Genomic DNA, 21,322 nt, shown 5'->3' on the forward strand with positions numbered 1-21,322 from the left:
TTTCGTTTACAACAGTTTCATTAAATAATGCCATAATTTTTTCTCTTTTTTCATTAATAAACTTAGTGATCATTGTATCTTTATCTGTTAGATCGATCGATTTGAGTATATCTGCATCATGAACTGGAATATTTTCGAACAATGAACTCGATTCTATGGAACCATATGGAGAAATCTCGTTCTGAGTCAAAGAAAGATCACTTACGTTGTATTGTTTGATAGAAAAAATTGTTTTCTCAAGTTCTTTTTGAAAGCAGTCAAGAATATAATTTTTGTAGCTATCAGTGATAACGGTTTTTATATGGCGCTCGATCTTCTGGTTATTTTTGATGGCGTTATATTTATCTAATTGGATTTGAGATATCTTCTTAATAGCTTCATAAATGTTTGGATGTTTTAACGAAGAAAATTCTGAATGCATACTCTCGAGGCAATCATTAGTGAATATTGCAGTTGCATTATTATATTGAGATATTAAATTGTAGTGCGGCAACCAAACTTTGTTGAAATAATCAATATAATCTTTGATCGAATCAACTTTATTTTGATTAATTATATGCATTGTAAGTACAAATTCTTCATGAGACATGAATGGAGTAATAGAATATAGCTTAAATAAAGAATTTTGTAAAGTATTGAAATTTTTTGTATAAAGTGCTACAAGTTTCCTGTGTAAAGCTTGTTTGAAATGAAATAGGCATCCAATTATACGGACTTTAGGGAAAATTTGTTGAAGTGCCTCTATCATTCCCTTTTCAAAATCACAATGAATTTGAATTAGCTTTGAAAATTGAATACCCTTGACAGTAAAAATATATTCAAATGCCTTCTTATAAGATTCAAATGTGCGGTTTTTCATGAATATAAATAAAAGTGGTAGATATTGATTTGTTGAAGGTTCACAAATCATAATTGTTAGCATCTGTCCTTTTTGAAAATGTTTTGGTGTAATTTTAAAAGTTCCATCGCAAAATAAATCTGTGGCTTCTTTTGCAAATTGAATTGCCTTCTCAAAACCAAAAAACATCGTCTCACAATTTGCTTGAAAATCATGGCCAATGAAAAACTGCTCGCCATTTATTAAACAAAAATTAGCAATTTCATCGTCTGTAATTTTTTCTCCAACAGAAAATTTTCTGGACTTATTATAAACTTCCCTGACCAATGAATCTTTAATTAATGGGTTTTCATCAGTACCAACAGCAAGTTCTGTCATAAATTTTTTAATCTGCTGAAAAGTGCCGTTGTCTTCAGAAAATTTTGCCATTGCCTTATTGTATATTTCTGTCAGAGTCATTGATTTATGAAGATCATTTTTTTCATTTTGTAACTTTTTAAATTGTCTGCATTCGGGTATATGTTCCTTTTGTAAATCTTCGGAAACTGAACTGTTCTCAATTTTAACTAAATAACGTGCTTGACAAGAATGATCGATGCAACGGTAGTAACGTTCAATATTATTTGAATTAATAATATTTGTATGATCATGCGAATAAAGCATATCTTTGCGAACAATTGTATCAGGATATTTTCCAGTAACTGCGGGAATATTTTTAACTGCAATATAACTAAAATATCTTCTGACAGCTTTAGATTCATTTTCGGCGTATTTAATATTAAAATATTGAAGAACTTGTTTGATTATATTCGTTTTTTCATCTCTCGATGTTGATTTTTGGTATTTATCAGATTGTTCCCTGATAAATATTTTATTTTCGTCTGTAAAGTTTGCTCTTTTTTGATTAAATATAGATGATTTTCCCATTAAAAAATGAAATGATGCAAAATTTACGAAAACCGTTCGAAAATTGAATCAAAAATGAAAAGTAATACTTAAATGAGTAATTCTTTGAGATATTGGTCTTAGATTGAATGTAGCGTCATTCTTATATAGAATATATATTCATATCATCGGAAATATGATAAAAAGCATATAATAAATGTCAAAAAAGTGAACAAATAAGCAAAGATATTTTTTAAAAAACAATGAAAAGTAATACTTAAACAAGTAATTCTTTGAGATATTGGTCTTAGATTGAATGTAGCGTCATTCTTATATAGAATATATATTCATATCATCGGAAATATGATAAAAAGCATATAATAAATGTCAAAAAAGTGAACAAATAAGCAAAGATATTTTTTAAAAAACAATGAAAAGTAATACTTAAATGAGGAATTCTTTGAGATATTGGTCTTAGATTGAATGTAGCGTCACAAATTTCACAAATATAATTTACTATACAATTTTATTCATTTTTTTAAAATGGCTGACGACAGTCTGTATCAACTAACTCAACTAGTCAAGCATAATGATTATTCTTCGGATTCATTAAATCAACTTTATCAATGCATAAGTACAATGACAGAAAGATCAATTGGATGCTTGAATTGGGATAAATTTTTCAAAAAAATCACAGTGACTGATGAAGTTCTTTTACATTTTTTAGCATCCGTTTTAAACATTGAAAAGATATCAGAATGTTTCAAGGATTCTATTTTTTATCACAATATTAATCTTGAAAAATTCAGTAATTTAACTGAAACAGAACAACAAACAATTTTAAATTCCTACAAAGCGGATAAATTTACATATTACATAATGTGCTCACAAATTGTAAAATCAAACTGGAACAATTTATCCCAAACTTTAGTTAATATTGCAAATCAATATTTGCCATTTTTAGATGAAGAAAAGCAAATATATATATTTACTGAAATAACTGGCAATTATCAAAATTTTGAAATTTCAGTTGCAAACTTGTTACTTTTTTATGAAAACAATGAAGAAAAATTAAGCAACTGTTTTAATTTAACATTGTTCCAGCAAATTTATTCCAAAAATGGAATCGAGCAAATGATATTTTTTGCTGCAAATACAATTTGTTGCAATAACACTTCTATCAATTTTTACAATCTCCTTGAAATTGAAGAAATGAATCCATTTGATTTTTTTTATTTCTCAATTCAATATAAAGAGATATTAAATTGCGATGATTTTCCAAAAGTTACAGAAGTAATCACAGGTTTAATCTCAGCTTCAAATATTAATGCTATTATGCGAATTTGCCAAAAAATTTGGATAAAATTACATTTTATAAATGTAATTATTGCCATATTACCTCAATATGGAATTTTATCACAAATGCAGCAATAATTCTTCCTGATGAAGATTTATTAATCAAATTATTAAAATTCATAGAAAAAACAGAAAAAGCAACAGATGAATTATTCGAACCGGAGAATGATTTGGGTTTCTATGAATATTTAAATTCGATTTTCTCAGATATTACATCTGCGAGAAATAAGCAATTTCTCTTGGAATTTCTAAATACCCATGAAGATGACTTCACTTATGATCAAACATTGTGAGGTCATTTTTGATCAACAAATTAATTGAAATTCCGATCAAAAAAAATTCACAAATTGGATCAAAAAAATCGAATCTCAAGTTAAAAATAAAAAATTTCTACATTTTTATCAAATTTAGATTTTTTTTTCAAATCATGCGAATTGATTGAATAATTGCATATTTTATCCCATGCATCTAGAAGTATGTGTAATATTTTTGCTTTCATCAAGAAATTGTCGAATTTGATCTTAATTTTTTTTGAAAAATATACTTTTAGAAAAAGAAATAGTGATTGAATAGCTGCCCATGCTGTAAAAGGGTTATTTTTACAAGTAAAAAATTGTTATTTTTCGAGCAAGTCGAGGCTTTTTTACCATCTTATTTTTGAAAAATTTACGAAAAATTATATCTGAAAAAAACGCTTCATTTTGATATCTTACAATGATAAAATACCAATGTTGCTGGGATATAATAGCTACACCTGGACATCTACTACATTAATGCGTATGACAGGTAAAGTTGATTTCAAAAGTATAGCCTGGAAAGATTACAATAAATCAACGATAATTCAAAAAAATTTCTTATAAGTTAACATAATAAAAATTTAATTTTTATATTGCTTGTATTATACTTAAGTATATAATATATTTAAATCTTAGAATGAAAATTCGGGACGCCCTAGCTATTCAATTTTCCCTTAGGACGCCCATAAACCTCTCAAAAATGTGATGTAAATATCACAATTTTGAGAAATTTACACTAGGACGCCTTAGGACGCCAACCCCCTTTTTTACCATATTTTTACAAATAATTAGAAAAATGAATTCCGTTTAAATAAAATATTATACGATGTGAAGCAACAGCAGTTCTATTTAAAATTCAATTGTCATTGTATAGTGATGATGATTCATTACATTTTGGAAATAACTTCTCTTGGTGTTCTATAATAGCTTTATATTCAAATATGAGTTGATATGTAAATATGAGTATCTTGCCCTTGACTCTAATAAATATAATAATCCTTTTGCTCTGAATTAAGTACTAGTGGGGATAGTTTTTGATAAAAATCGACCTTTAATTGGATTAGTTTGGCTCGTTTTAAACATATCTTTAAAATTTACCATTATTACAAGCATCAATGGTTGAATCACCTCAATAGCAATTATACAATTGAAATAGTAAGCTTGAGATACGTACAATAACTCCGAATTATAATATTCTGCATCAGGCGCTGGAATTAATAACTTAACCAATATTTTGAAAATAAAATCATGACAAAAATGGTTAGAATATATATCAATCATTGTCCGCTTACTGTGTTTGCTATTTGTAGCTATTCCCTTGAGAATACTGTATCTTTATCTAACAAAATCGAAATTGAAAGCGATATATAAAAAATTCTGATGAAAAGTGTCATTTGCGCTTCAGAATTTTTTCAAATGAGTGTACCTTTTTTTCTAAATCCGGGTGCGAAGCCACAAGAAAAGCCAAAAACTATCACTGTTGTTCGGCGAATTGTAGCTCAACCAATTGAATCTATTAAACCACCTTCACAACAAGTGTCTGTAACTGTAATTCGCAAATTTGCTCCACCCCCACCAGCTGAGCCAGTTTCCAAACCACCACCGACTCCACCAAAAGAACAAGCATCATATCCTTCAAAATTAAGTGATATATTAGCATTTTGTATTTTATCCAAAATTTTATTGACAAAGAATGAAATAGAAAAATTAAATGGTATTTTCTCAAAACTAATCATTCATTCCACTCCAGCACAGATCTTAACAATGAAAGTTAATCAAATAGTTGATAAAACCGAGGTTTTAAGAAAAATATGGCAAATCATTATCAATAAAGAGTCATCTGTAGTTGATGACTTGTATTCACAAACAAAAGCGTTAATTAACGTTTTTCTTAGTAATAATATACCAGAAGACGTAATTATCAATCACTTTTCATATATTATGCTTTCTATCAAGCCAAGGTTTTCATTTGTTCACATATTTTCTGCAATTGTTCAGAATCAGTCAATAAATATAAAAGCTACAGATTTATCCAAAATTCTATCACTTACAAAAGGAATCATTAAGCTTCTTAGAACTCATAAATTCAATTCTGACACAAGTTCAATCGATAAACTCTCGTTTGCCGAATTAATTCAAATTGATGAGCCAGAAAATCCATTTGATCTTCTTAAAAAAGATGACAGTATGATACCTGTTGTAAAGGCATCGAAACCTTATACTCCAAAGCCGAAACTTAACATTTATCAGATGAAACATTTTTCTCCGAGTTATGTACCGTTCAAAATCAATATAAACGCGAACGAAAATCCTATTATTCTCAATCATCTCACAAAAATGTTTCCTGTAAGCGTAGATATCCAAGGACGATACAAACCGCCGCCTGATAAAATCATTCCTGTTCAATTTACAGATTTCTTTCAAATTTTAGAATCAATCGAAGTTGTTGAGAACAAGACAGAGCGTGTGTTTGCTTTTTCAGACAACAACCCGTTTATATCTTACGCAATCGGTACGGCCGGTCGAGATAACTACGGAAACCTTTGGTCTGACATTTATCCGCATATATCCAACGACAAAGTAAGGAAAATCGTAATCAACAGATGTCGAAAGAACTTAAGTAACTACCAAAGTGAGCATTGCGAGGTCGTTAAGACTGCAGAATCAGTATTTATCACTAGACCAATCAATGAATTCCTCAAGAGCATTCTTTTATCGAATATGCCTAATGAATTTGAGTTTCCATTCGTTGAGAATGAAGTTTCTATGTATATTGAGCATATTATTGCCACATCTGCAAATCATAAAATACAATCTTTAGTTTGGTTCTTGAATGAAGTACTTTCCTTCATTCAAATGCCAAACCCGATTGTATTCATTCATACTACAATGTTTGCAGGTGTTTTGTGGTTATTTTCCAAATTATGTTCCGAAATCAAAGCAATTTTTGACGCAACTGCCATTGAAATGAACACATTTGATGCTGTTATCGACAAAGCGTTTGATGAAATACAGTCAAAGAGCTTTCCAATTCCAGATATCTTTTCAATGCACAAACCATTGACAGAAATCTTGAAATCCATCGTGCAGTTCAAGCTCGTATCAGATGAGATGAGAAACGAGGCCATCAAGCATTACGGAAAGATAGCTATCCATATAAGCCACTTTTATCCAATCATTGAAAAAATGAATTTAATTTGTCACTTTTTGAGAACCGATCCCCACATGAAGAAGCTAAATTTGCTGATGACTAACCTCGGAATGTACAGCAACGATGATACCAAGAAGGATGGATACTTAGATTCAAGAATGGCGTTGTACAGAGCTGCTGTTAAAAACATTTCTCTTTACAAGCTGATTAATATCAAATTGGACAGAGAAAGTGGTAAGGTATTGTTAATAAGAGACTAGATTTTCTTATTATATGTTTTATTTTGTTTGTTTATGTCATAAATTTGTTAATTTTTTTAATTTTGTTTTTAATTATAGATTTTAATCAAAAGAAATGAAATTTTCCCTAGAAGTAGCATCATTTACTTATAAAGTCTCATGCTACCTATCATTTGTAATATTTTTATAATGTAAATGAATACAAAAACGTTTTGTTGTTATAAAAACTAATAAACAATTGCATGAGCCAGAGTACAACTGTTGTAAACAGAAATTCATCAAAAGTGACACCTCAGAAAAGCTAAAATATTGAATTTTTGGAACTTTTGATAGAGCACGTTTTTAAATATTAATTAAAGTAAATGTATATTTTGTAAAGATTCTTTTTAATAAAAAAATAAAATTTTGAAGAAGAACACAAAATCTTCTGAAAAATAATATCACATAAACTCATATTATTTTCTAATATATAACTATTTTATATAAAAATCAAATTCAATGATCTTAAAAGCGAAGGATAAACCTCAAAATTTACGAATATAATGAGTGGGAATATAATGCTTATCTATCATAAAACCATATGAAATATCAATTTTTGCTTTACGCCTAATTTTTGACGACAATTAGCAAAAAATGTTAAATGTTAACACTCAGTCCATTTGAATATGAAAAATAAAATTGACTTTGATTAAATGTTTTTATTTATCATGCAATTCTTCTTGCGACCAAAGATTTGAATAAAAGTTCAAAAAATAAGATAGCTTAAAAAATAATATACGGTAGTGTTTACTAATAGATGAATAGTATATAAATTCTATTAAAATGGATTTGATACAAAAAAATATAAAACCAAAAATAATTGTTATAATTTAAATGAAGAAGTAATTTAAAACGATTTTATTTATGATCAAATTTTATATATTTTTTTGTATCAAATCCATTTTAATAGAATTTATATACTATTCATCTATTAGTAAACACTACCGTATATTATTTTTTAAGCTATCTTATTTTTTGAACTTTTATTCAAATCTTTGGTCGCAAGAAGAATTGCATGATAAATAAAAACATTTAATCAAAGTCAATTTTATTTTTCATATTCAAATGGACTGAGTGTTAACATTTAACATTTTTTGCTAATTGTCGTCAAAAATTAGGCGTAAAGCAAAAATTGATATTTCATATGGTTTTATGATAGATAAGCATTATATTCCCACTCATTATATTCGTAAATTTTGAGGTTTATCCTTCGCTTTTAAGATCATTGAATTTGATTTTTATATAAAATAGTTATATATTAGAAAATAATATGAGTTTATGTGATATTATTTTTCAGAAGATTTTGTGTTCTTCTTCAAAATTTTATTTTTTTATTAAAAAGAATCTTTACAAAATATACATTTACTTTAATTAATATTTAAAAACGTGCTCTATCAAAAGTTCCAAAAATTCAATATTTTAGCTTTTCTGAGGTGTCACTTTTGATGAATTTCTGTTTACAACAATTTTCCCTAGAAGTAGCATCATTTACTTATAAAGTCTCATGCTACCTATCATTTGTAATATTTTTATAATGTAAATGAATACAAAAACGTTTTGTTGTTATAAAAACTAATAAACAATTGCATGAGCCAGAGTACAACATACAGTAATCTGCTTGTTTTGATATATTTAAATTTGAATGATGGAAAAAAATTACACAGATTTTTTTTTCCAATCATAATGAACGATTTATTAAAACAGTATGAAGAGTTCATAGAAGTTTATGAGAAGCTGAACCACTTAACAACAAGTGATACAAGTGAAGAAATTGCTAATTTGTTAACAAAATGTATAGAAATTAGGTACGACTCAAATTATAAAGTGTTTCTTAGCAGTGTTGTCAATGCTATTAAATATCACATTAAATATATCAGTATTTATTCCAAAATTCTACTCTTAATCAAAGAAAAATATCCTGAATTTTACATGATTAAAGAACTTGACGACATAAAATTTATAGATGATTCTGCTCTAAAAGAAGAGTTTAATTTCATTATCATTAATGACCAAATTGATAAATTCAAAGATTATGTTACGCAACACGGTGTTACAGAATTTACTTTTGGTGTTTATATATTGGAGCAAGAGTCAATCCTTGATAGTTGTGCATATTTCGGATCGGTGAATATTTTCAATTTTCTTCATTTGAATTATGATTATGAAATTACAAATCAAAGTCTTTACAATGCTATAATTGGTGGTAATACAGATATAATCAATGAGTGCTTAAAATACATTCAAGTTGATAGTAAATGCGTAAATGTTGCTATTGAATCTTATAACAATACATTTCTTCAATATATTTTTGATCATGATTTGATTCAAAACTTTCAAATAGAACCAGAACAAGTTATATTATCACAAAATTTAAAAGCAGTTTTTATTCTTTATGAAAATGATAAAAATTCTATTATTCCTTGGTGTGCTGCTTTCCCACAAACAATTGAACTTTTAAAAAACGGAAATCTTGATTTTTCAAAGATTGATTCTAATAGTATGTCGATACTTCATTATGCCAGTAAATATGATAATTTTGAAATATGCAAATTGTTTGTAGACACATTAGATATTCATCATTGTAATATAAATGCAAAAGATCAAAATTATATGAATGCAATTCAATATGCCGTGGAAAATTACAATAAAGAAATAGTTGAACTTCTTCTTTCTCATAATGCTGATGCTAATTCAAAAAACAAAAATGATGTAACAATTCTACACATGGCTATTAAAAAAGAAAATGCTGAAATGGTTAGGCTTCTTATTTCATATGGCGCAGATGTCAATGCAATAGATATAGAAGGAAACACTCCCCTTATTTATGCTGTGAAAAGTGGAAAAAAATCTTTATCAAAATTAATTCGTCTTCATGCAGATTTAAATTCTGAAGAGAATGAAAGAAATAATATTATCAAAATTCTTATAGCTGCTCATGCAAATCTTAACTATCAGGATGTAAAAGGGCGTACTGCCCTGCATTATTCAGCTAGGAATATAATTCAATTTATTGATAGCGCACTTGTTACTGCAGGTGCTGATTTAAACTGTCAAGATGGAAAGGGACGAACTGCTCTTCATTATGCAGCAAAACATAATAATACTAAAATTGCAAAATTTCTTATTTCTAATAAAGCAGATATCAACATAAAAGACAAAGATGGAAACACCCCTCTCCTTATTTCCACAGAAAAAAATAATGATAATATGTCAAAGCTATTAATTTTAAATAATGCGAATTTGAATGAAGCCAACAATAATGGAGAAGTTCCTCTTCATAATGCCGCTAACAAAAATAGTAAAGAAATAGTAGAGTTACTTATTTCTCATGGGGCGGATATTCATATTCAAGATGTTTATGGTCGAACTCCTCTTAACATCGCAGCTTCATGTAGCAGCAGGGAAATACCAGAAATACTAATTTTGAAAGGCGCAGAAGTCAATATTCAAAATAAATTCGGAAAAACACCTCTTCAAACAGCAACTATTTGCAAGAATAAAGACATTGTGGATTTGCTTATTTCTCATAGTGCAAATATAAATTTGCAAGATAACGATGGCATATCTCCTCTTTACATAGCAGCAGAGAATAATTGCGAAGAAATAGCTGCTTTTCTCATTTCTCATGGCGCATTTGTTGATATACCGGATAAAAATGGAAAAACTCCTCTTTTAAAAGCAGCCGAAAACAATTGCAAAGAAGTTGTTGATTTGCTACTTTCTCATGGTGCAAAACCTAATCTGGCTGATAACTGTGGTATAACTCCTCTTTCATTTGCAGTCGAAAGAGGTTTCAAAAGTATAATTGATTCAATAGTATCAAATTGTGCGGATATTAATTATTATACATACTAAATAACTATTATGGAACATCCACTTAAGACCAATTATTTTTTATGTTATTATAAAAAATTAAATCACATTTAATTTAATTAAACAAGACTTGAAATTGAAAGATTTCAAGTATTTCATCATTATTCTAAATAAATGGATTCGTCACGAATAGATAGAAAAGAATCACCTCTATTATAAAAGAAAGAATTTTAACTATTATATAGGGGAAAAAACAATCATCATGAATATAAAAGCCTCGTCATTAAGGCCGCACTTACGCCCGTCTGACTTTAATTCAAATTTTTGACAACTGGTGTGAGGCGTCATTGAAAATTAACCTTAAACATCTGAATTGAAGGTCATAACATAGGAACGTAAGTGCACCGTTAATAAAAAATCGAAAATGCAATTTCCACTACTATATTAAGAGAAAATAATCATTCATACAAAGAAAACAATCATTCATACAAACAATACAATCATCATGAATATAAAAGAAAACAATCATCATTGAAAGAAATAAAAGAAAAGTAATATAATCAACATCTTTTTTATTTATACATATACTATAAAATAAATCTTCTAATATATGAAAAATAAATGATTTGATTAATTGTAGTAAAGTATCAAATCATTCTGGCAAGCAACGAAACCTCTCTGAGAGTTCAATCTCATTCTCAGTGTCGATCCCAAGTCGAAAGGAGTGTCAGCAACAACGTAAACATCGTGTGTCTGGTAATTGAAACCAATAACAGTTCCATGGGTTCCGAAAGGAACAGGGCCATTTGGAGCGATTGAAGTAACTCTGTCACCGATACTTATCTTGCTTCTAGATGCTGGATATCCACCTCTAACAATGAACTGCTTTGGATTTAATGTCACTTCACTTCCTTCTGTTTCTTCGAACTTTAATTTGTCCAATCTCACTTCCAACATTGTAGAAGAAGTTCTTGTTACAATGCTTATTGAAGTATCGATCAAGAACAATCCAGCGACTTCTGATTGATTGTGTATCCAGTTCTGTATCTCTTCAATCTTTGCAGGAGCTTTCTCAGGTTTTCCTGCCAATGTATCTCCAAAAATCGTGAGTTTCGGACGTCCTTTCTCTGATGTCTGGATTTTGGCTTTCTTTGAGTAGAAATCGGCCAATCCTGTGTTCTCCAAATACTCCTTGCAAATGTTCAAAACAGATCTGGAATACATGATTGATCCGTCTCTTTGTTTCTGTGCAATTCCGTCCATAACTAAGTCCCTGTAGGAAAGAGTCAATGCGACATCAGGAACACGAACATCGCCTTGGAAATTGAGGACTTTTACGGTACTTAACATGCAGGAAACAACTTCTGGCTTGAGTTCTAAATCAGTGGCAAGTTCGTTGATGGATAATGGATAACTGTCATTGCGGAGGAAGCTGCCATCGAATGGAGTTGAAAGAATTAATTTGGCAGTGATGTAGCCGGTACCTTGGTCGACACTTGTCACTTTTGCAACTTTTCCTTGGTCGGCACCTTCTATTATGATTACCCTTGATCCTACTTCAGGGAGCTTAGGGGGTTCTGGAGTGAGGTACCTCTTCATTGTTTCGACAGTGTCTGTTACGATTAATTCGGCTGGGAAAAGGAATTCTTCGTCAGATTTGATTACGGAGCCGTTGATTGACTTGATAGCGTACGGCTGAACTATCAATCCAACAGTGCACTTCTCGCAATCTAAGCCTTTCGTCCTCTTCAAATTCGAAATCAAATTTTCCATCTTCTTTGCACCGCCGCAAGTAAGGAGGTTGCCAGGAGAGCGGGAATCAACAACGAAACAGTCTTTGTTGTTGAAACAGCCCATAACTTTGCCTGGAATCAAAGTTGGCCAATTGCAAAGTACAATTTTACCAATAAGCTGTTTCGCCGTTTCAAGATCTTTGTACTTTTCATTTTCGCCTACTTCTTCGAAGTCCGGAACGATAAACATCGAAGGATATCTGGATGGTTTACCAAATATGGCCAATTCGTTTGAAGAGTTCTCGTAATCGTACTGGAATATTCCATTGAGTGTTGGAAGGCCCGGTGGATCCTTTGTAAGCTTCGTTTGTGGTTTTCCTGGATTCATAATCTTGAGTTCATCGAATTCGTTTCTCTTTTTCTCTTTCGGTGACAGAGCTCCGAACACTCTTGATGTTTCTGTCCTTATTTTCTCCATATCAACGAAAGGAATCAGAGTAACTCCTTCGTATTCGTATTTGCGGCCATTGAGGTCGATTTCGAACTTGTCTGGATAGTATTCGGCCAACGGTGATGGCGAAAACATAAGTGAAGCAATGGGATATGGAAGTAAATAGGACATTTTCGGAGGAAGAATGGAAAGAAGCTGCTCAAATGGTAGCGGTGGACGTCCTTGTTCGAAGTTCGGTTCGTAATCGAGAACATATTCCGCAACAAGAACTAATGGAGGAGGATAGAAATAATGGAACTGCCAAGTGTAATCTGGGCAGCCTTCGAAGTAGTATTTGAGGACCCAGTTGAAGGAATCGATCACTGAATGGCATAATTCCTCTTCAAACTCTTTATTAAATCCGGATTTATACTTTGATTTGAGATATGAACGGGCTCCTTCCTTTGTATGTAATTCTGTTGACTTGGCGTGCTTTGTTTTAGCTGGTTTGCCGCTCGGACGAGCTTTGGACCTAACATTTGCGACAACTGCTTTAAGGAACGCGAGAAGGTTCTCTTTGTCGTATGTAATCTCTTCGGTAATGAGGTATTTCTTGCGATCGAGTAATGAGAGGCGATAAGCTGTCAAAATATTGTCGAAATCGCCGTTATGAATGTCGATTTCTGGAAAATGAGGAATGAAGTCGTTTCCGATGAGGAATGAGATGGCAACAAAATCATTGATGAGCCTTGGTAGGTCGGATTCAGGGAATTCCTTTTGGAAATAATCGCGAAGTAAAGGAAGATGAAGAAGCTCGAAATCTCCAGGACTAACACGGAGTTTGTCGATTTCTCCGTTGGCTACATCCTCGTTGGGGCCCATCCAGCTTCCCCATTCACGCATAAGATAAATATTCTTTAATCCTGTTTGAAGAGCGAGGAAAACGAGATCGGCATCGGGTGAATAGATACAATGTGTAGCGAATTCGTCATGTTCCTCTGTAAACATGTGTTCTCTCATGTAATTAAAGAATTTATTTTCGCCTTCGCCTGGTGTACGATGAGAACTGTAAATAACTTTTGGTTGTGACCAAATTGGATCGTTTTCAATCCTTGAATTGATGAACTTTAAGAGATGCTCGTGTAATTCTTCCATAAACTCTGTACCAACAGAAATAGCGGCCGTACTGAAGGTTCCATCTTCGTGGTCGCGTGCTGCGACGAAGCGGCGAGATCTTTGCTGTGCGCATTTAGCTAGTGGAGCTGGGCCATCGACAGCGATAAACAATAGACTCTCTGGCTTGATTGTTTGAACTAAAAGATCGACATAACGGCATATTTCATTGAATAATACAGTGTTATCACCATCTAATGATGGTTTAACAAGCCGAATACTGTTATAAATAATACAGTTGAAATCAATGTAAAAGTTATTGATTCTTGGATAAGATAGGCGGTTTGCCCTTTGTCTTATCAAAGGATATCTTTGAACAAGCCAACGGTAGAAGCCTGCAACACCCATGATAAATTTTGAATAAAAAAAATTCAATTGAGTAAACCGAAATTCCGCCGGAACCAATTAATTATTATCCATTCAACAACCAAAAGAAATAATTAATAAAAAGACTCAAAATTTTTGTCAATTTTTTTCCATCAACAAGTGAGGAGTCAAAAAATTTACATCAAAAACCAGTAATAAGGAACTAGTTTTCTTCTATATATTGAACAGAAGATTGGAACAAAAATGATATTGAACAAAAATCCATAAAAATTGTGATATTGATTGTTGGGGTTTATAAACTTGAGGAACTTTATCAGAGCACTTGTTCATAACGTTAACAGTTGCGTAGCATAATTTGGTTAAAATTTGATTGATTCAAACGTTAATTCATGGAATTCCTAATTCTATGAATATCTAATAAGATGGGTTTGTTATATTGATATTGTTCTTGTTTTGATTTTGTTGAACTCATCAAATATTTTATTATGAGATTGATATCGTCTTTAACTAATCGATTTAAAGTATGTTTATGCGTATTAAGGCACCTAAAAATGAATGGATAATAACTTAAAAACAACAATAACATATACAAAATTTAATATAATACAAATAAAATAATATATAGCAAAAAAAAAAGATGAGAACATGAGTAACAGAATTATCGAATAATATGCTCAATCACATATTTTTTGCAATTGAAGTATCTGATAACAAAATATCATCTTCAATTAAAAAGCTTTCTATATTTTTGTAGTTCTTTCTTAATTTGATGAAATAAATAACCATGTAAACTATCACTAAGAACAAAGAGCATGAACCAATTACAATGATTAGTAACATATAATGAGACTTTGCCGATTTATCATTATCGTGATGATCATCATCATTATCATCATTTATTGATGCAATGGAAATGCATGTCATATTATTTCTTAATGTCCATCTTAAATTGACTTGTTATTCCATTGAATGCCCAATGAGGACTTGTAAAATTACTTGTAATTGTGGACAAATTATAATAAAATTCATCTGCACAAAAAACATCAATACTAAAATTATTCCAATCTCGGTTATAATAAAGTTGATCCCTTTCATCATCATTAATAAATGCTATGTGAAGATTTCTAGTTGTCTGGTTATTGTAATAAAACTTCTTTGTATATAAATAACCAGTTTTGTAAATAGAATAATGAATATCAATTTCTTCAACTCCAGAAATTTCGTCAATCATTGTCAAACAATTATCGTGTATACTTAATATATTGCAAGTGAAATTATTGTCTATTCTTGTTGCATTTGTTGAGATATTAAGAATTTGTGGTCTAAATTTCACAGATTGCGATGAATAGATATTTGCTGTGGCAATCATTAATGATTTTACATCATATATCAATTCTTCATGGAAATTAAGGCATCCTTTGTCTTCAAATATCACAATTAAGTTATTTGATAATAAGTTTTTGTATATTTTTTCATCATTAGGGATAATTTGGCATTGAATTACTCTAAGCTTTAAAAACTGTGTTGATGTCATCAATTTTTGAACTGGATATAGGGTAATACTGTCATAAACAGGAGGAAGATATAAATCATAATTTCCATTAATGCGTGAAAAGTCTGTATTATTCTTTTTTGATACCATTGCTCCATTAACCAGAGTTAATCTCCAAGATTTGTAATTTGCAAATTCAAAAAGAGAATTTTCAACAATGAAGGTAGTTTCATAAATCGTAAGCAAATTAATATCGTAAAAACGCGCTTCCTCTGCTAGAAATGATGTTACGTTTGACATGATTGGATTGATGATAGTTAATTCAGTTACTTTTCCTCTAACATTGTCCAATATTTGGCAACTTTCTAATTTCAAACTTCTTACGAAAACTTCAAAATCTGTTAAAATTGCATTCTGAATTCTAAGTTCTTCAAAGAAATCATAATCGGCAAAACAAATTTTGTTTCTTTCACAATATATATTTAAATATCTGGTGAAGGAATAACTTGCATTAATTACAATCGTTTCGTTACCAAAATCTTTAAAATAAACATCAACAATTTCAGAAGTCCTCCCAAGTGTATTGAGAAAAGAAATATTGTTATGTCTTAGAAGCAAGCATCCTTCGAAAGGAGGTTTCGCTCTTGATTCGGAGATAAAGATAATACTAGGTACAAATGTATTATAATATACAATTTCGATATATACGATTCCTGTTTCTTTATCATGAATATAATCAATTGAAGGATATCCCGGCTTTTTATAGTTGTAATTGGATTTAACATAAAAATAATCAACTGTCTTAGCCTTTGCAAATTGAAATTTAATGACATCTTCTTGGCTGGCAATATTAAGAGATATAGGCGTTTTGATTTTCAGATGATCGCAAACTAAAAATGGACAATCAAATGCTTTCGTTCTGAAATATGATTCACCGATTATTTCAATTGTTTTCGCGTGAATTTGGTAATAATCATGAATGATGCTTATCTGGTTACATGTTAAATTGCAATCTTTGAGATTCCCGGTTCCATTTACTATCAATAAATTTGTTTTTATCGTTAGGGGTTTTGAAAGAAAAGTGACTTTCTCATTTATCATTAAACGATTTATAGTTAATATTGTATCTTCGAATTCTGTTATTATATTAAAATCACCTGCAAGATGAATGCTTTTGAAATATATTTCTTGTGTATAAAAATGAAATTCACTCTTAGATTTTGGCGGTAATTTTATTTCTATCGGAAAAACTTTGCAATAAACATGAAATTTTGTAAAGCTTGAAGCAAACGCTAGCATATTTACAACTAGTCCATCCCATGATGATGGTAAAAGACGAATATCGCAATTATTTCAGAGAATAAAATTCATTTGAGTTTTATATGAGATAGATGATGTAAATTTATTGTATAAAAATAATGTTACTGAGTCACATACCGTAATATTCATCGTGAAATTGAGGTTTGGTAAAATTGTATAGCCGATTTTTGTATTCTTTTGAATTTCCTTTGATATTACAATAGAGCGTCCAATGAGAGCAATGGTTGTTGAATTTGGAACATTATCTATTCGGAGAGTTGTCGATTGAGTATTAATTGAAATTGTGTCGAAAGTGCCGCTATTAGATGAAAAGTCCAGCTTGTGTATGATATCATTTGTACGAGGAATACTAGGCACGGAGATGGAAATGTAGAAAAAGGAAAAAAGCAGAGCCATATCAGAATGTAAATTGTCACTTTGAATTTAATTTATAATAAATTCGAATGTGTAATCATTAATGCAATATGATATATTTTAAAGGAAAAAGTGGTTTAAATTAATTGAGAACCCTTCAAAAAAAATTATGAAACTTGTTTTCTGGATCAAAAAAATGACAAAAATGGAATTAAAAATTGATTGTAATTGAATGCAAATCGGTTTTTTTCACTTTTTAAATTAGATTTTCGATGCTTCTGATTCAATGGTTGATGATCCTTTTCATGTTTTATTCATTTGGATAACTAACATTTAGGTTAATAAATTGAACAAGCATTAAAGCTTGATCTGATTCCATTTTAAAAAAACAATTAATTGTGAATATTGGAATTCAAAAGTTAAAAATATGTATTTTAATACTGATATTAGTGTGTTTTAATAACTAAAGATTTTGTGAGCTTAAATTCTATTCATGTCTTTAATTTTTAATATTTTATCAATAATTTATTAAATAAGCTTGCCACACAGTTTAATAATAAGTGCTTGATTATTAGAAATAAAATTCAAAGGTATGCAAGCTATTTTTGAAAAAAAAAATGTTATCGATCTGCATTTGATTATTTCATATAACAATAATTTCATTGATCGTTCAAATACTTTATAACTATAACATTTTTATAGTAATTCACAGCAATTTGATGTTTGAAATTAATTTTGAAATTTGATTGAAGAAAGCAGTCATTTTGAGTAATGTGTTTGTAACCCATAGTGGATATATATAATGTTTTGAAGATTATTAGAAGATAGTGAAAATAAATTATGAAATTTGAAATACGATATGAGTGAAATTAAGTCATTAATGAGACAATAGAAATTTTTTAGATAAGTAATTTAAAAATTGTAAAATCTTGTGAGAAAGTGCGACCAATAGGAATAAAGCAAAACAATTTTGTTTCCTCTTCTGAAATTAAATTGAAAAGTATCAGCAAGGGAAAAAATTGAGAATATTTATGAGATATGTGTATACAGTAGAAATGATTGTTCAAATTTATTTGGAAAAATTGAATTTTGCAAATTACCTCAGACTTTTGAGAGGATTGAGTGGCAACTCAATCCTCTGAAATAGTCTGTGGTAATTTTTAGTCTCTACACTATTTCAATATAAGCTCCATTTTTAAACAGTTTTTAAAAATCGAGCATTGAAAAGTGTGATGAGAGTTGATTTTTAAATATCAGTAATAACTTCGGAATATTGTGTTTTACAATAGAATATCGAGGGAAAAGAATTTGAAACAATTTTTTGAGAAAAGTTAAATATTGAGGGGGTATGTTACGTAATTAACAAAAACAAGTAAAAATATTTCGATATAATGAGGATATGAAATTTATTCAAAATAATTCAAATAATTCAAATAATTCAATTTTTATTGTCTTTTCCTTGTTAATAATACATCAGATTGAATAAAGCAATATTTATTTTCATTTCTTAAATTTTCTTTTCAATTTTTAATAAAAGATATTTGGGATCTACATTTAAAAATTCTAATATTAATTTGAAAATAATTTCCAATTAGCTTTTGAATTATATCTCAAAAAATAAAATATATAAAGTTGAAAATAATATAAGTGAAACATTTAGAAAAAAGTATTAGTTATTACTTTATCACATTGTTTTATATTCACAATTATTTTCAAATGTAAGCATATTTCAATTAAAACTTTTAAATATGTATTCTCTTGCATCATTGCATCCTTTATTTAATTTCTTATAACCAAAAAATACTTTCAAAATTCAGTGTAAATTCAAACTTTAAATGTATTCCTTTTAGCTATACATTTGACCACTGTGCCAATTCGTCCTAACGATTTGTATTGTTAATGCCGGTTTTTATAATCAAATTGAATTATTCTCAACATTTTCAAAGCATTTTCTTTTCTGTTATGTGCGCCTTTGTTCTAGAAGATTATGTTATTCAATCAAATGTTGGAGGCTGATCCTTCGCTCAAGTTTATTTGGCAATACATAAAAAGACTGGCTCCAGAGTTGCAATCAAAGTTATTCCAAAAGAATCTGCTGAAGCAGAGGCTAATTATCAGCTTAGTATTCAACGAGAACTATAAATCTTAAGGATGGTAAGTCATCCCTTTATCGCTCAGCTTTTCGAAATCATCGAAAATGAACATTATTACTTTGTTGTTATGGAATTTGTGCAAAATGGTACTCTTCTTACTTACATCAATGAGCGTTGTCAATTAAAAGAGCAAGAAGCTGCTAATATTTTCGCTCAAATGATCTTAGTCCTTAAATATCTTCAAGACGACTGCAATGTATGTCATCGTGATATCAAAGCTGAAAACATTTTAATGGACACTAATTACAATATATGTGTTATTGATTTCGGTCTTTCTAACATCAGTCCTGAAAATCTTATGAACACCCAATGCGGATCTCCAGCATATGCTTCGCCAGAAATGATACTTGGTCAACAATATACATTCTCATCTGATATTTGGTCTTGTGGCTGCGTACTTTTTGCGATGGTTTGTGGGAAATTACCTTTCTACGATGAAAACATTTCTCGTTTAGCACAAAAAATAGTTTATACAGAGCCTCAATATCCAAGTACCTTAAGTCCTATGTGCACTGATCTATTAAAGAGAATTCTTACAAAGAAGCCAGAAGAAAGAATCACAATCAATGAAATCATGAATCACGACTGGGTTCACCATCAGATCCAAGAGATGACAGAAGTTATTTCCAAATTCGAATACGATGAAGAAATCATTAAAGAACGAGTCATGAATGATGCTCAATCTAATATTGTCAACCAAGGAACAGTTGCATTATCAATCATAAAGAGAGAATTGCTTATGTATTCTATCCATCAAATTAGAAATGCTCAAATATTAAAACCAATGAGGCATAACTCAATCGCGAAATTGGATCCTTTGCCTCGTTTAGGCAAGCTTGATAAGTGCGCCCCGGCAAGAAGACGTTCATTAACAATTACTTGCAATCCTCCCCCTCTTATTAATGCAAGACGTAAGATACCTTCATTTAGACATAATCTTTAACTGTTTTTTTTTTCACAAATTTTTATAACTCTATTTATTTGTAAAGAAATTATGGATTTTGTTATTTATATTTCATACTTTTTATCAGTATATGTTGGGATTGATATTACAATATGGATTCTTAAAGGTAAATTCAAATTACAGGTGAATGATAATTTAGCTCATTCTCTTTTTAATAATTTAGCTTAATATTATTCTCACATTGGCCATTCAATTCATTGGTGAATAATCTCAATAATCAGTATTAATGTTTTTGAGATTATCTCTTCTTCCCTTAATATATTTAAGTGATTTTTTGAATCATATTTGATCATTCTCTAACTTTTCACTAAAATTAAATTAAGTACCTCATTTTTTAATTGTTATTATACCAAATAATAATGTTGATTCCAAAAGAATTATTTATAGTTTATTTGAGCATTTTCAAACAAATATTGTGAAATTTGAAAATTTGCAATAAAATTTAGTTTTATAAAGCACCCGTATTTCTTTTATAAATTGGATTGCAATGGAATAAATCTTTTACTAAGAATTTCTGCTTTTTCCCCTATTTCCAATGATTATTTTACGACTATTTTTTTTCGAAATTTTATGCCTATTTCTACTCATTTAGATAATAATTATGGATACTTTTAAGTTAATTGATTCAATATTTTAAATAATAGGTTCACCCTATCACCTAAGAAAATATGCCAGCAGTTTTTCAATTGCGAAAAAAAAATCGTTAGCTTTTTTAATTTAAATTTCGGCTCTTTGATATGTTTGATGAATAGTTCTAAA

The 21,322-nt window shown here is 29.7% G+C and overlaps 5 protein-coding genes across 5 annotated transcripts, besides 5 other annotated features; 3 read left to right on the plus strand and 2 right to left on the minus strand.

Moving 5' to 3' along the window:
* Positions 1 to 14: part of a mobile genetic element that runs on past the window's edge.
* Positions 15 to 4,147: a mobile genetic element.
* Positions 4,148 to 4,791: 644 nt separating this feature from the next.
* Positions 4,792 to 6,786, plus strand: TVAGG3_0694220 (uncharacterized protein; the record flags this gene model as incomplete). The annotated part of the gene is made up of 1 exon (XM_001329282.1): positions 4,792 to 6,786. The coding sequence occupies one exon, from the start codon at positions 4,792 to 4,794 to the stop codon at positions 6,784 to 6,786; it is 1,995 nt and encodes a 664-aa protein (XP_001329317.1).
* A 238-nt stretch (positions 6,787 to 7,024) lies between these two features.
* Positions 7,025 to 7,062: a mobile genetic element.
* A 1,169-nt stretch (positions 7,063 to 8,231) lies between these two features.
* Positions 8,232 to 8,269: a mobile genetic element.
* Positions 8,270 to 8,733: 464 nt separating this feature from the next.
* Positions 8,734 to 10,659, plus strand: TVAGG3_0694250 (molting protein mlt-4 family; the record flags this gene model as incomplete). The annotated part of the gene is made up of 1 exon (XM_001329283.1): positions 8,734 to 10,659. One exon carries the CDS (start codon positions 8,734 to 8,736, stop codon positions 10,657 to 10,659), a length of 1,926 nt encoding a protein of 641 aa, XP_001329318.1.
* Positions 10,660 to 10,900: 241 nt separating this feature from the next.
* Positions 10,901 to 11,027: a mobile genetic element.
* A 220-nt stretch (positions 11,028 to 11,247) lies between these two features.
* TVAGG3_0694270 (5'->3' exoribonuclease family) lies at positions 11,248 to 14,301 on the minus strand (the record flags this gene model as incomplete). The annotated part of the gene is made up of 1 exon (XM_001329284.2): positions 11,248 to 14,301. One exon carries the CDS (start codon positions 14,299 to 14,301, stop codon positions 11,248 to 11,250), a length of 3,054 nt encoding a protein of 1,017 aa, XP_001329319.1.
* Positions 14,302 to 14,942: 641 nt separating this feature from the next.
* Positions 14,943 to 17,495, minus strand: TVAGG3_0694280 (uncharacterized protein; the record flags this gene model as incomplete). Its single annotated transcript, XM_001329285.1, has 1 exon — positions 15,206 to 16,873. The coding sequence occupies one exon, from the start codon at positions 16,871 to 16,873 to the stop codon at positions 15,206 to 15,208; it is 1,668 nt and encodes a 555-aa protein (XP_001329320.1).
* A 1,889-nt stretch (positions 17,496 to 19,384) lies between these two features.
* TVAGG3_0694290 (protein serine/threonine kinase protein) lies at positions 19,385 to 20,938 on the plus strand (the record flags this gene model as incomplete). Its single annotated transcript, XM_001329286.2, has 1 exon — positions 19,598 to 20,542. The coding sequence occupies one exon, from the start codon at positions 19,598 to 19,600 to the stop codon at positions 20,540 to 20,542; it is 945 nt and encodes a 314-aa protein (XP_001329321.1).
* Positions 20,939 to 21,322: the final 384 nt, after the last annotated feature.

Source organism: Trichomonas vaginalis, chromosome III (genome assembly GCF_026262505.1).
Source record: "Trichomonas vaginalis G3 chromosome III, whole genome shotgun sequence".
Classification (NCBI taxonomy): Eukaryota; Parabasalia; order Trichomonadida; family Trichomonadidae; genus Trichomonas; species Trichomonas vaginalis.